General features: G+C 43.1%; 1 protein-coding gene across 26 annotated transcripts in view; it reads left to right on the forward strand.

Moving 5' to 3' along the window:
• The first annotated feature begins 2,157 nt into the window (after positions 1-2,157).
• Positions 2,158-15,823, forward strand: part of Sec31a (SEC31 homolog A, COPII coat complex component) — a 58,809-nt gene continuing 45,143 nt past the window's right edge. For 21 of the 26 annotated variants that reach the window (XM_057772786.1, XM_057772792.1, XM_057772794.1 and 18 more), the window contains exons 1-4: positions 2,158-2,524; positions 12,822-12,904; positions 13,503-13,626; positions 15,408-15,606. In XM_057772786.1, coding sequence (XP_057628769.1) covers positions 12,826-12,904; positions 13,503-13,626; positions 15,408-15,606 — 402 coding nt within the window. In that variant the 5' untranslated portion in view covers positions 2,158-2,524; positions 12,822-12,825. Of the gene's footprint in view, positions 2,525-2,566; positions 2,588-12,821; positions 12,905-13,502; positions 13,627-15,407; positions 15,607-15,823 lie in introns of those variants that run through there. The other 5 variants (XM_057772788.1, XM_057772787.1, XM_057772790.1 and 2 more) reach the window with 5 other exon arrangements.

The raw sequence follows: 15,823 nt of genomic DNA on the forward strand, positions 1-15,823 counted from the left end.
ACGCCGGGTGGGCCTGCCCTTTAACTCACCCTGGAAGTCAGTGTCTATGAACCTATCACTGTCCCTCTAAGCTGGAGTTACAAGTGCTGGCTGCTACCCTGTTATGCAGGTCCTGTCCTCATGCTGGGGTGGGGAGGTGGGGCAGGCTACCATTTTCTCATACAGTAACCTTGCTTTTTTAAATGAAATACATATATAGCACACTGAGGGTGAATTAAAAACATTTTCACTTTCCAGTACTTAGGAGTACTGGCTTGTGGCTGAGGATCGAACTACGGAAATGCTCTTAGAAGTATATCCTCGGCTGTAGAGACAAGGCGTCACCATATAATTCAGGCGGGTCTCACACAGTCTTCCTGCTTCTGCCTCAAAGTCCAGCTTTCTTATAGCTTGTGTTCAGTAATCCCAGGCAGAGGCAGGTGGATCTTTCTGAGTTTGAGGTCAGCCTTGGATTTACAGAGCGGGTTCCAGGACATCTAGGGCTGTTACACAAAAAAAACCCTATCTCAAAAAACAAAAAATAAAACAACAACAAAAATATTACTTTAAGAAGGCAAAGGAAAGTGTTACAGAAGAGTTGGTGTGGTCAATAGGTGTGACATAGAGTTAGGGGCTCAGTCCAGGTACTAATACTTTGTAGTTTCCTCCCTAAGTGAAAAGTACAACGAGACGACACCGTTAGGATTGGGAGCTCTAAGGAAGGTAGTAATATCCCTTCATTTGAAGTGTTTGGGACCATATGAACCCAGCCTCGTTTGGTTAAAAATTACAGAAATATGCTGGAATTAGCTTAAGTAGGGAGATAGGGCTCATTAACTATTAGATTAATAGGGAATTCCAGCACCCAGTTTCTCTTTTATGTGTTTTATGCGTTAAGTGCCCCTATGTATGACTGTGCCCCACGTGCATGCAGATACTGCTAGAGGCCAGAAGAGGCTGTAGGATCCTCCAACTGCAGTTACAAATGGTTGTGCATCGCCATGTGGGTGCTGGGAAATAAACCCACATCTGCTGCAAAAGCAGCAAGTGCCCTTAACTGCTAAGCCATCTCTCCAGGCTTTGCTATCATTATTATATTTTGCTTTCCTTTTCGAAATAGGCTTTCTTGCAGCACAGGGTGCCTGGCTTGAACTTACTATGTAGCCTAGAATACCTCCGGAGTGTGGTATTACAGGAGCGGGCTATGAGGCCCAGCTCAGCACCCATTTCATTCTTCTCTTTGCACTACAGTCCGGCTTTTTCTACACTTTTCAATAACTAGACAGACACACACACACACGGCAGCTTTCTACATGTTTCAGTAACTAGTCTATATCCCTGATTGAAAACCACACACACACAGCACCTTCGGATTTTCAATTAGGATTCTAAGTGGCCCACGGCAAGTGGCGAGTGCTAACAGGTCTGAATGCCATGGATATTGAAATATTAAGGAGACTAACTGCATTGGATATAACTCACTCACAGGATCTAAGACTCTGGAGTACAAGTAACAGTCTTTGGGTGTGTGCGACAAATTCACATAAATTCTCAAAAGGCAAACGCAGGTCGCATGCCTTTAATCCCAGCACTCGCGAGGTAGAGGCAGGAGGATCTTTCTGTGTTCGAGGCCAGCCTGCTCTACCTACAGAGTCCCAGGACAGCCGGGCTACACAGAGAAAACCCTGTCTCGAAAAACAAAAACAATAAAACAAAAAGACAAACGTAGACCCAACAGTGCGCCAAGCCAGAAAGAACTCCTGTCTCTAAAAACAAAAACTTAACAAAAACAACAAAACAAAAAGACAAACGTAGACCCAACAGGGCCCTCGCCCAGCTGTCAATCGTCGGGGGAAGGGGAGTGTCGCCTGCGGCTGCTGACGCTTCAAAGGAGAGCTACGTGGCGTCTCCGCGGTCACCGCGGGTCTTCTCTGACGGAGACGCCCAGCGGGCCTTCCCCTTGATCCACCGCCAAGCGGCCACAGCCCTGCACTGCGCGCCTCCTCCAAAATCACGGCCGACTCCCTACCTCCAGCTCCACTGGCCTTCCGGGGCCGCAGCTCCCGGAAGTGCCGACCCGCTGGGGGGCGGGGGGGAGGAGCGAACGGCTGCTCCCGGAAGTGCCGGCCGGCGGGGTAGGCGTGACGAGTCGCCGCACCCGGAAGTGCCGGCCCGCAGGCGGGGCTGCGGCTGCCACGTTGGAGCGGAGCGTGGAGGTGGCCCTGGGCCTCGGAGGAGGGGCGGCGGCGGCGGATCCGGGGAGAGTCCGACGTTCGCCGGCTGACGCAGGACAGGTCGCGGAGGTCTGCCAGGTGTGTCTGCCGTTCGGTTCCTGCCCCTCGCCAGGTTCGGTGTCCGCTGCCGAGGCCCGAGGCCCGCTCTCCGCTGACGGCGCGCCCCTGTCTCGTTTCGGCCCCGCCGGGACAACGCCTGGAGTCGCCGCCGCCGGGTGATCGCGCCCGTCATCCTCCGCCAACGTTTCCAGGCTGCCTTGCTCCGGAGTGTGTTTGAGGTTAGGACCCTCCAAGACCCTGTGCACAAAGAGGTGCGATCCCCGAGGGCGTGGAAGGGAAACGGACTTCAGGATTATTTCTTTCACTTCAGTTCGGTAGAGATTTTTTTTTATATATAAATTGTGTTTGAACTCTTGCCAAATTTAAGGAGTTACTGACTACTGACTACGATTGTATTCTTTAGCGTCAGCAGTCGCCAGTCACAGCCTATACTTCAGACGTGTAGGATTTTTCTGCTGTTGTTACAGTAAATTAAATTGTAAAAGAATTGCCTGGACTTGTGGGCGCATAAACTTTTTTGGAGGGGAGCTTGTAGAACTAATTCTGCAGGTTTTTTTTGAAGTTGCAAGAGTGTTTTGATAGGTTCTCCAAATTGTTTAACTGACGAAAGCTGGCACTCGGTTCTTTTGTTTACAATTGTAACTGTTAAAGGGATCATTAGAAGCTTACTCTTTCCCTTAAATCCTGATTATTCAGGAGTTGGCTGTGTACTGCCCTTTTGAGTAGTTCTGCCCTTGTTTCTCTAACCCTTAATTAAAGCTCCCAGAAAGGTTTTTAGGAACGAGAACTTTTTGGATAATTAATTGCTGCCCGATTGTGAATATGTTACACGCGTATGGAGTTTGGAAATGTGAGGTTTGAGATGAGTTTTGGATTTTTCTGATTAATTTTCTGTGAACAGGTTCTTTCTTGAACTATGTACAAGTAGAAAGACGTTTGTAAACTGTAAAGCGCAGTGACTATTGCTCTTTTGGCATTTCTGTTCCCCTTTGAAAGTTTTGGGCTGTCTTCCTGGAAGAACGTGTTTCCACTGTAAGCACATGCCTGGGTAGAATTTTCTGTATGATTTCATGGGGTTTGAGAATCCCACATTAAACACTTGTAAAGCGATACTGCTATGTTAAGTTCTTTTTGTTTCTTCCTCTCTTCTTCCCTCCATCCTTCATTGAGATTGGGTCTATTGTGGCTCAGAAAGGCTCAAACTCACCAAATAGCCAAGAATGACCTTGAATTCTGACCCTCCTAAGCTTACCTCCCCAGTTCTGGGATTCTGGCATGTACCACCACATCTGAATTGTAGGTTAACTTCACCTCAGGTTTTAATCTTGTAGATGAGTGTGTTATCATCTAGCTCAGCAACCAAGGCATGGTTAATTTTTGACTTTGGTTGAATGAGGTGAGCCTGGGACAGTTGATAATGCCGAATGACTCTCGGAGAACCAATATTTCTCTTCTCAGTGAGATATTTAGCTCACATGCACTTTTACTAAAGTGCCAGTATGGGATTTGTATTCCTCTTTAAGAGTCAAAGGTGCCGAGGCCAGGACCTCTGACTTTGCTTTCCTGAGGTGTGGCATGGCTCTAGGGTGTTGCGAGGTTGCTACCTTTGACAGGATAGTTCTGTTGGGTGTTCATATTCCTTCATAAAGCTTGCAATTTGAAAGTCAGTTTCGGTCTGCAGAGATGGCTCATCAGTTAGGAGCCCATATTGCTCTTCCTGGTACTCACATCTAGTGGCTCACAATCATCCAAAATTCCAGCTCCATGGAATCCGACTCCTCTGTACCTAGACCTACACGACCCAAACACACGTTCATATAATTTTAAAAATTATAAAGAGCATCAGTAAAAAGAAAATTTTCACTTAAAAATAAGTTCTTAGCTGGGCAGTGGTGGCGCACGCCTTTAATCCCAGCACTCGGGAGGCAGAGGCAGGCGGATCTCTAAGTTCGAGGCCAGCCTGGTCTACAAAGGGAGTTCCAGGACAGGCTTCAAAGCTACAGAAAAACCCTGTCTCGAAAAACAAAAACAAAACAAAACAAAAAAAATAAGTTCTTGTCTGGAACATTCCTCAGATGTTAGGTTTTCGTCTCTGTTTTTTATTGAGGCACATGATGACATTCAGGATGAAACCCAGGGCCTTGGAGATTCTGCATTGCGATGTATGTGATGTGATCTGTACCCCCAACTCTTGAAACAGGAGCTTATCCTTGTAGCCCAGGCTGGCCTGAAACTGCTGGTCCCCTGCCTCTTAATTGCCGTAGATTAAATACCTCTTTGTGCCAACTTGCTAGCACTTAGATGTAGTTTTGAAGACTTTGGGATAGACCTTTGTGGGAGAGGAGCAAAAACACATCTGTGCAGTGAAGTGAGATTTAGAGCTGAGACTTAGGCTGACGTTTAAGCGTAGGGTGTGTGTTCCAGGCCTCAGTTTACCTGCTGTGCTGTAGGTCCTGTCTTGTAGGTAATAGATACAACCAAGTCGCTGTCCTCAAAGTGTTCATTTCCTGTTTTTATTTTGACGGTGTTCTGGGTAAATGGTCCTGACTGCAACAATAATGTACGTGACTACAGTCACATAATACTGAAAATCCACACGAAGCTATTAAGATAAGTTGTAACCGAGAAGTATAGATGGCTTCATTTAATCCCTCATATTCTAAGGAAGTCATTTCTAATTAAATAAACGAATGTCTCTAAGAGAGGGAAATGCTCATATGTTCAGTGAGACTGTATTTTCGTGGCATTCTTATAGATTATGGTAGTCTTGTTTAATTTGATTCAGAACTCGCTGCCTAGTTCTAGGCCATATTGTAACATAGGGTTTTCTTTCCCTAGCTGGCCCCGAGACTTCATTCTGTGTAGGCAGTAACAGGAACTACGTTTACTGGACCCTTGAGCTGGGCACGTGGAGGAATGCTTTGAGCTCCTACTCAGCTGTTTCGTGGCCCTGGCTATCTCCGTGTTATACATTAACTAATGTTGGAGATTAGGTGGCCCTTGTACCTTTGCTGTCAGGGAACTGTAATTCCACTCAGAATTTTTTTCTTTTTTTTCTTTTTTCTTTTTTTCTTTGGGTTTTAAGGCATTTGGTTTTTAAGACAGGGTCCCTCTCTTGTAACTTTAACTTTGGAGCCTGTTCTGCAACTCACTTTATACACTAGCCTGGCGTTGGAACTCACGGAGATCTGTCTGCCTCTGCCTCCCAGGTGCTGGGATTATATTTTTTGGGGGGTAAGGTTGTTCGAAGCAGGGTTTCTCTGTGTAGTTTTGACTGTCCTGGAACTCACTTTGTAGGCCAAGCTGGCCTCGAACTCACAGAGATCTACCTGTCTCTGCCTGGGATTAACCCCAGCTTTAAAAAAATATATATAGCTATTTATTTGTTTTTCTTTTTAGAAATCACTCTGAAATTAACCCCTTCCCCACCTTGCTAGTATTTTTTCCCTTTTTTTTAAACATGAAAAGATTCTCTAAGCAGTTAAAAATTTACAAAACAAAAATTGTATCCAACTCTAGCCGCTGTAGCTTATCTAGGTCTCGGCACATTTGTTTCCCTTTAACTATAACATTCAAAATCGAAACGAAACTGTGTATGTTTTCTACATACCGCATATGGATCACATGCATGCAGAGACTCTTGGAGGCCAGAATGTCTTCGGGAACTTAGGTTGCAGACAGTTGTGAGCTGCTCTGTGGCTGCTGGGAACTAAACCTGGGTCTTCTGCATGAGCAGTAAGCACTTTGAATCACTGAGCCATGTGTCTAGACCCACCCTAAGCAATTTTGAATCCCAAAAGAATAAGCCTTAATACCTGATTAAAAATTGACATGATACATAAAGCAGTTAGTAAAATGGCAAATTTGAAAACATAAATCGTATATGCACCAGCTGTGGTATAATGGTTCATGCTCTGGACTCTGAATCCAGTGATCCGAGTTTGCGTCTCCGTGGGACCTGTTCCTTGAGGAAGAGACCTAGTCAGTCATCCTCATCAACTCAGACCATGAAGTCCAACATAAATGTGCTGTTCATGCAGGCTTCAGCTCTGCCGGGTTTCATGCATGTTTCTCTTTGTTTTCTTCAATGGGTTATAATAAAGTATCTAGTTAAAATAGGATGATATTGTGTTCTAAAATCCCTGAAGTGTGACCCTGCTGAAGTGAACAGTCATGAGCTTATTGAGATCCATGTGAATTGGATTTTCATAAATGAACAGTAACTGAATTTTCTATTAAAGATTAAATCAGTTGGCTGAGAGGAGGAAGAGGGCTCATGATAAAATAGGTCCTTTTTTTTTTCTCTTACAAAATCAGAATCTTTTTTCACCTTTAATGATCTTAGATAGTAATCTTATTTTAAAACCTGGTCTCCTGGTTCAATTCTCACCAGTCACATGGCAGCTCAGAACTATCTGTAACTCCTGTTCCAGGGGATCTGTCACTCTCACAACAACATACATGCAGGCAAAACACCAGTGTGCATAAAATGCAAATAAATAAATTATTAAAAAAAAAAGGCTGGGTCTCACTGTGTAGCCTGCTTGGCTTGGAACTTACTGTATAGGCCAAACTGGTCTCAGCCTAGCAGAGTTCCATCTGCCTCTGCCTCTAGCTCTAAAATTAAAGGTACCTGCCACCACGTCCAGCCCTCCCTCCCCCTTTCTTTGATATGGAGAAGTGAAGCCAGGGCTTTCTCAGGCTAGCCATTGGTAGGTACTCTTTCAGTGAGCTGATTCCCCCCTCCTTGCCTGTGTGTGTAAGTAGGTGTGCTGGCTGTGTGTGTGTGTGTGTGTGTGTGTGTGTACATATGTGTGTAGGAATGGAGGTTAGAGGTCAACCTGGGAATCGCTGATTGGCTAGACCGACTCTGTAAGCCACTCGGCTCTTCCTGTTTCATGCTGAATGTTAGGATTATAAGAATGCAGTCTCTTTTTCCTTTCTGTTTTGAGACAGGGTCTCACCAGGTTGCCCAGACTGGTCTTGAACTCATTCTGTAGCCCAGGATAGACGGGTCTGTGATTCATTCTTCCCTCCTTTTTCTTCCTGAAAAGCTAGGATTACAGCACAAGTAACAAAACACTCATTCCTGTGTGTGTGAGTGTGTGAGTGTGTGTGTGTGTGTGTGTGAGAGAGAGAGAGAGAGAGAGAGAGAGAGAGAGTGTGTGTGCAGGTGTGCAAGTGGAGTCAGCTGTGTGTATCGTGTATGTCACAAGATTATGCTCGGGTTGTCGGGTTTGGCATCAGCCACCTTTATCCAATGAGCTATCTTGCCATCCCTTTCTTAGTATTTTTTTTTAATCTAATATTTTTCTTAATTATTGTTGTTGATTTGAAACAGGGTCCCATGTTCTAGTCTAGCCAGGAAGTCAGGAAGTAGCTGAAACAGGGAATGTCCCTGAACTTCTGCTTGTTCCACTTCCTCTGGAGTGCTAAGGCTATAGGACCCTGTGTGCTGCCACCCATGCCATGTGTATGGGGTTGATCCCAGGGTGCCTGGCATGCTAGCTTGGCACTCTGCCCTCCCAGCTATATCCCGTTGATGATGATAGAGACAAGAACTTGAATTTGGGAGTTAAACTGAGTTCAGTCTTGGCGGTCTCTGATTTGCACAAATTGTCATGTGTAGAATCTTGAAGTGGAGACTATTTGAATGTGCACAGTTCACATCGGAAGCCCTTCTCTGGAAAGTGATGAAAGGAGCTTGATCCTCTGAAGAGGCGTCAGGATGCTGGCAGGTGTTGTGGAGCGTTGATTGCGTGGCAGTGAAACCAGAGGGTCTGCCGAGGAAGGATATGATTGTAAAAGTTCCGGATACAGGAATTTGATTATTCAAGCAGGCAGCAAAGAAGTGCAGAGTAGAAGATGTGAGTCTGTAGATTTCTGCATCTGTAATCTCGGAGAGTAAAGTCAGTCAGGAGAAATCTAAGCACATTCAGCAGTACAAAGGTAAACACTGAGAGATAATGCTGTTGACTTTAACCGGGAGTGCAGAGCAGCGCGATCGTGTGAGCCGGAAGTGGGGAGGGCTCAGTAGTTAGAGCACTGCTGCTTTTCCAGCACTACAGCCACCTCCACCTCCAGGACCAGTGGGTCTTACACTGCCTTCTGGCCTCTCTGGGCACAGACACGTGCAGGCAGAGCACCCACACACAGAAGAATAAATGTAGAAAAGATTATATGTGCTAACTTCATTTGTGCAGCTAGCAGTTGGCGAATAAAAAAACCTGGGGATTGATGTCATTAAATAAATTTTTTTAAAAATTTCAAAGGTAGAACCAAAAATGTGCTGAAATGAAAATGAAGATCTCAATTACCAGAGAAATAATAACTACACAAAAAGAAAATGAACAATAGCAGAATATAAATTACAAAACCAGATAGCAGAGCTGGTCACAATGGCCTGCATTTACAATCCCCGTGCTTGAGACAAGGGGGATCCCTGGGTTCACCAGCCACACAGCTGAGCTGTATTGGCAAGATCTAGCTGATTGAGAGACCCTGCCGTAAAAAAGAAGGTAGGTAGCTTCTGGGATAGATTACTGGCGTGCGCACACATACATACATACATACATATATACATATGCATATACACAAACACATATGCATGCTCACATTTTATATATACAAATATATAATATATACATATACACACAATATGTGTATAATGTGTGTGTGTTTGTCTGTATCTCAGAATATGATGGACTAAGACCAACCACATCTCTGGTATCTATAACTTTTTTTTCCCCCCGAGACAGGATTTATCTCTGCGCAGCCCTGGCTGTCCTGGAGCTCACTCTGTAGACCAGGCTGGCTTCACACTCAGAGACCCGCCTGCCTCTGCCTCCCGAGTGCTGGGATTAAAGGCTGGTATCTATAACTTTTAAATGATTTAAGTTAGTCAAACAAAAAACTTCTGATCAGTTCAGCATGCACAGTCTAAGTTATTTTACTATTTCCAGAACAGTTACTGAAATCAGAGTGGTTTAAAGGTACACTGTAAATGTACATGTAAAGGAATCTTTTGTTTGTTGTTTTTGAGACAGGGTCTGTCCTAGAGCTCTCCGTGTGGGCCAGTCTGGCCTCAAACTTAGAACTCCATCAGCCTTTGACCCCCGAGTGCTGGGACTAAAGGCAGCACATGGCACACAGCTGTGAAGGTTTAAACCCCGGAAAACTAGGTGCCATATTACATCCCTGTGTTCCCAGCACTTGGAGGCAGAGACAGAGGATTAGTGGAGCTCAGGAGTTCAGTAACCTGGGCCGCACAGTGAATCTCAATCTCAGACAACAACACAATGAGATACTGATCTCAGTATGAGACGTACTTATGTACGTGATGAAGCTGTTAAGGCCAGGTCAGTGTGAATGTGTGCTCAATAGATGTGTGATAAGAAAGTCACCTTCATGAAGCTGAGGACGTCCCAAGAGGAACAGACACTTCCGGTAGGAGGCTGTTGAGGAGAGACCAAAAAGACACTATACGGATATGAAAGACAGTGAGATACGGACATGACAGATGGTCAGTTTAGACAAGAAAGTGTTGATTAAGGTGTCACTGTGGACCCTGAAAAGCGGATCATACCACAAAAAGTCATTGTATAGGTTCCATGTGTACAGGGAAAAAGGGAGAGGGAGAGGACAGGATACAGATTTTAGTGTAGGGAAACTACTTTGTAGAATGCTATAGTGGTAGATATACCTAATTAGACACTTGCCAGAACCCTGATATAAACTGTGAACCGGATAATGGCTCATGGATTGAAATACGTAAGCCGGGCAGTGGTGGCACACACCTTTAGTCTTAGTATTTGGGAGGTGGAGGCAGGTGGATCTCAGTGAGTTCAAGGCCAGCCTGGTCTACAGAGTGAGTTCTAAGGCAGCCAGGACTGTTGCACAGAGAAACCTTGTCTCAAAAAAAAGCATATTGAATGACTTAGGGGGAAAGGGACAGTTGTGGTAACAGTACTTTTTAATGCAGTCTCTCTTTTAAACAAACCTAAAGCTGCTCTAAAGCATAAAGCCTCTGTTTTTTTTTTTTTTTTAAGAGTATTATTACCGGATTTTGTTTTTGTTGTTGTTTTGGGAGACACTGTCTCACTCTGTAGCCCTGACTGGCTTGGAGCTTGATATATAGACCAGGCTGGCCTTGAACAACCCCCACAACATCTCTCTCTGGTGCTGGAATTAAAAGCATGTACTACCACGCCCAGCTATTTATTATTTGTTAGTTTATAGGTGTGTGTGTGTGTGTGTATGCCTAAATGTATATGTATTATTATGCGCTCAATGAGGTCAGAAGAATAAGCTGGGCCCCTGGAACTGGACTTGGAGGTGGTTGTGAGCCTCTGCATGAACAGCCAGTGCTCTTAACCACTGAGCCATCTCTTCAGCCCCATAAAGATTATTTTTGAAAAGTCAAAATTATCTAAGCATAGTCAGAAGATTAAATTTGACAGCCTAACTTTTTATAATTAGGGCTTGGGTAATGGAAGGCCTTGGTTCAATCTCTAGCACAAAAAGAAAAGGAAAATCAAAAAAGAAATAGAAAAATGGGCAAATGTGTATGAATCACAATCACATATCATTCATAGAGACATGCAGAGCAGAAGTATACAGAGCTAACTTTTTTATCTCTTAAATTGGTAAAAATCTAAAATGTGGCTTTTCACTCCAGTCAGGCTGAAGAGCAGGGGGTGGTCATGTTACTTAGAGTGTAAAAGGATTCAGTTGCCACAGAAAGCAACTGGTGGTATCTGTAAAAGTTAAAATGGAGCATGTCTTTTCTATTTTTAGTTGTGTATAGGTGTGTGTGTATCTGTGTAGGTGTGTGCATGTGAGCGCGGGTAGCCAGAAGAGGGCTTTGGGTGCCCTAGAGCTAGAGTTAGGTGTTTGAGAGCTGCCCAGTATGGGTGCTGGGAACCAGATTTGTCCTCTTAACCGCTAACCCATCTCTCCAGTCCTGGCATTTATCTTTTAACCTAGCAATTTAACTTCTAGATATTTATGACCGTTCTTACCATAAATGAAATAACATGTACATATGGCTATTTGAGCCTTGTGAAAATAATGAACAGGTGTTCTGAATAATTAAATCATGGTATAGCTTACAATAAAAATTCCCTGAAAAATTATTCATGAAAAAAGTAACAGAGACATGGAAAATATAGCACAATATCCTGTGGGTTTTTTTTGTGTTGTTGTTGTTGTTGTTATTTTAAATGACAGTAACTTTAATGAGAGTAAACAAGAGGCATATGGCTTTATATCTTGAAGTGACCAATTTTCTAAAACTTTCTTCTTTAATCTTAAATCTACAGTATATCTGTTTAATTTTAAGATTAGTATTATTTTCTTTTGACAGTTTTCCTATTTATTATTCTTTGTGTGTGTGTGTGGGGGGGGTTATTTTGCCTGCATCTGTATCTGTGCACTCATGTGTGCTTGATGCCCATAGAGGGCGGAAGAAGGTGTTAGAGATGATTGCTAGCTGCTGTGTGGTCCTCCAGAGGAAGCACAGTCGGTGCATTGAAGCGCTGAGCCATCTCTCCAGCTGTTCTCTCTTTAGGCAGGATCTTACACCATCCGTGTTCGACTCTCACTCCTCCTGCTTCGGTGGGAATTACAGGTGTGCACTATCTTACCTGCTCTAAAGTTACTGAATTTATTTTTTTGAGGCAGGCTCTCACTCTGTAACAAAGGCTGTCTTGGATTCACTGTGTGGTCCTTGATGGCCGTGAGGCCTTGAGTGCTGTGATTCTCCTTCAGCTGCTGAGTGCTGGGATTGAAGGCATACACTACCACATTTGACTATGGAAAGTTTTTTATAATTGCCTAATCCTACCGCAGCAAGATCTGTCATGTTTACTGTGTTGTTTTCCTTCCTCCTGGGAGGTTCTCTCCTACCAGGGCACATATAACTCTGCTTCAGTGCTAATTTATGTTCTTTTTTTTTTTCTTTTTCCTTTTTAAGTTTGAGACAGGGTTTCTCTGTGTAATAGTCCTGGTTTTCCTAGAACTCACTACAGACCAGGCTGGCCTCCAACTCCCAGAGAGCTGCCTGCCTCTGCCTATCGAGTGCTGGGATTAAAGGTGTTTGCCACCACTACCCGGCACTTAGATTTTTCTTGTGGGGTATTTTACAGGATGATTTTTTAGCTAAAGGACTGTGTGTTGAACATCCCTAATTGAAGCATCTGGAGACTTTCCTATTGGAAGCATTTTAAACTTTGTATCTAGGCATGCTCAGTCAGTAAGGTCTAGAAAATATTCTGGTATCAGAAACTCTGAAATCTGAAACATGTCTGGTCCCCGTCTTTTCAGATAATGGACATTCATCTATATATCCATAAAGAATTAGAATAATAGAAATTTGTTCCAAAATAGTCCCTTGGTTGATGTCTAATATTGAACATTTCCAAAAAACAATGCATTTGTAGTATTGGTACTTGGGTATTATTAATATTTTAGTGATTTGTTCAGTATGTCTCTATTTTTTGATATTCTGTGGTACGTACTCAGTATTTCTCTGTGAAATGTTTATTTTAGCAGAATGAAGTTAAAGGAAATAGATCGTACAGCAATGCAGGCATGGAGCCCTGCCCAGAACCACCCCATTTACCTCGCCACAGGTAAGTTCAAAAGAGAAGACAGTGTGATTAGTCTAATTCCTTGTCTGCTTTCTTCATTAGTGCAATCTTCATCTTCTCTGAAAGGTTTCTCATTCTCCAGCTAGATACCTCCTTTCTTCCCTGTCACTTTTTCTGGTGACCTTCCTGTGTTTGCAGTGCGTACTTCATGGCGTTGGTCATGGGTTACATACATAGTATCCTTCCCAGTACCCAGGACTCAGGTTTATCTTTAGCCCTACAGAAGTTGGAACAGCAAATGACATAACAAAGAATTTCAGTGAATTATGAGCAAACTTAACAGAGGCACTTTTTAAATAGAGCTTTGTATACTTAAAACATGGGGCTGTTTCTCCAGAGAGATTCTAAGATATGTACAGCCTTTAAAACCTTACCTGTCACTACCCACTCTTAGAGACGGCATCTCCCAGCCCTGTGCCAGGATCTCATTGCTGTAGGAACTTTGACATGCTCAGTGGCATGCGTGCTGAGGTTTCAGCCACAGATGTATTCATGACAAGCATGCTTTTAGTTTCTCTTTCATGCCACTTTCTAAGACTTTGTTTTGCAGATGTAGTTATCATGCATATATTTTCTGTAGGAACGTCTGCTCAGCAGTTGGATGCAACATTTAGTACCAGTGCTTCCCTGGAGATATTTGAGTTTGACCTTTCGGACCCATCCTTGGATATGAAGTCCTGTGCTACTTTCTCCTCCTCTCACAGGTATGAGATTCAGCCTGGAGGTCACATTTTATTTAAGTATGTGTTGTGGTAGGTGGCTTTATTTTCTTTTCTTTTTCATTTTGAGGCAGGGTCTTGTGTAACCCAGGCTGACCTGGAACTCATTAGTAGGCAAGGATGCCCTGGACTTCTGCTCCTCCTGCCTCTGGTCGTGAGTCTAGTGTTATGGGCAAATCACCACCCCTGCTAGTTATGCTGTGCCTGGGACTGAACCCAGGACTTCGTGCATGCTGGGCAAGCACTCTACCAAGTGAGCTTCACCCGGCCCTGTGCTCTACCTCTGGCTGTAATAATTATTAGAGACTTTAAGGAATAATGTCGGTGACATGAAAAACTTATGAAAAATTGTACAAGTACATTTTTATGGAAGTAAAATATTTATATATCTATGTGTGTATGTATGTCCTGTTGAATGTTTCACTGATGTTTTATGTAGAATGGCCGTAAGATTCCAGTTTCTAACATCCTTCTTTTTTTTTGTCTCTTTTATTTTATAAAATACAGATATGAATAAAGAAGGGAGTATATGAATATTTTTGTACACACACATAATTTTTTTTTTTAAAGACAGGATCTCTACTTAGAAATTTTTAATAATGACTCCCTTAACACTTTTACTGTTCCTGTCCCATAGGCTATATTTTCATGAATACTCTTTAGTCAAATAGAATGCTTATTTTCTTGCTTTTTTTTTCTTTCGAGACAGGGTTTCTCTATGTCATCTTGGCTGTCCTGAACTCACTCTGTAGGCTGGCCTCAAATTCATAGAGTACCAGGGGCTGGAGAAATGGCTCAGCGGTTAAGAGCACTGACTGCTCTTCCAGAGGACCTGGGTTCAATTCCCAGCACCCACATGGCAGCTCACAACTGTCTGAAAATCCAGTTTCAGGGGCTCTGACACTTTCACACCAATGCACATAAAATAAAGATGAATAAATCATTAAAAAAATTAAAAATAATTCATAGAGTTCCTCCTGCCTTTGCCTCCCAAGTGCTGGCATTAAAGGCATGTGCTACCACTGGCTGACCCAATGTTTTATTTTCTTTTTTTTTTTTTGGTTTTTCGAGCCAGGGTTTCTCTGTGGCTTTGGAGCCTGTCCTGGAACTAGCTCTGTAGACCAGGCTGGTCTCGAACTCACAGAGATCCGCCTGCCTCTGCCTCCCGAGTGCTGGGATTAAAGGCGTGCGCCACCACGCCCGGCCCAATGTTTTATTTTCCATGAAAGCAGTTGATTAGCTCTTTGTTGTGCAGGTAAATAAATTTTGGAAATATTAAGTAACTTGCCCAGGGTTGCAGAAATGATAAAGTCATTGTAGTAAAGCCATTTTTAAAAAAAGATTTGTGTATGTATTATACATACAGTGTTTTGTCTGCATGTATCCCTGTAGGCTAGAAGAGGGCACCAGATATCATTACACTGGTTGTGAGTCACTATGTGGTTGCTAAGAATTGAATTCAGAACCACTGGAAGAACAGTCAGTGCTGTTAACCATAAGCCATCTCTCCAGCCCAATAAAGTCTTTTTTAAGTTCAAGTAAACTTTCTATACTGTATCACTCTGCAGAGTCTTCATTGTTTAGAGATATGGAAATCAAATACAAATATATAAGTAGACATTAAAATTTTATTTTACTAGGAGTATAGTCAGCAGGAGTCAAAGAGAAACTACAATTTATATTACATAGATATAGACAAAAATGTGATTTAATATATTAAGACACTTATTTGTTTCTAAGAATGGGTTATTTATTTTCTCCTTAAGGTACCACAAGTTGATCTGGGGACCTCATAAGATGGATTCCAAAGGAGATATTTCTGGAGTTCTGATTGCAGGCGGAGAAAATGGAAACATTATTCTTTATGATCCTTCTAAAATCATAGCTGGAGACAAGGAGGTTGTGATTGCCCAGAAGGACAAGCATACTGGGCCAGTGAGAGCCTTGGATGTAAACATTTTCCAGGTTTGACTTTGGTTGACATTCATTCTTGGTTCTTAGAATATTTGTTCTTCATTTGAAATAACTACTGACTTCAGTATTAGGAATGAAAGGGGAAGACTGCAGTTCAGACTTCAGGTCAGGAGCTGGACATAGGCATGGTGCACACGCTTGTTACCTCAGCACTTGGGAGGTGCAGGAAAAATTTGGATCAGGAGTTTGAGGCTAGCCCCAAACTACA

Source organism: Chionomys nivalis, chromosome 6 (assembly GCF_950005125.1).
Source record: "Chionomys nivalis chromosome 6, mChiNiv1.1, whole genome shotgun sequence".
NCBI lineage: Eukaryota > Metazoa > Chordata > Mammalia > Rodentia > Cricetidae > Chionomys > Chionomys nivalis.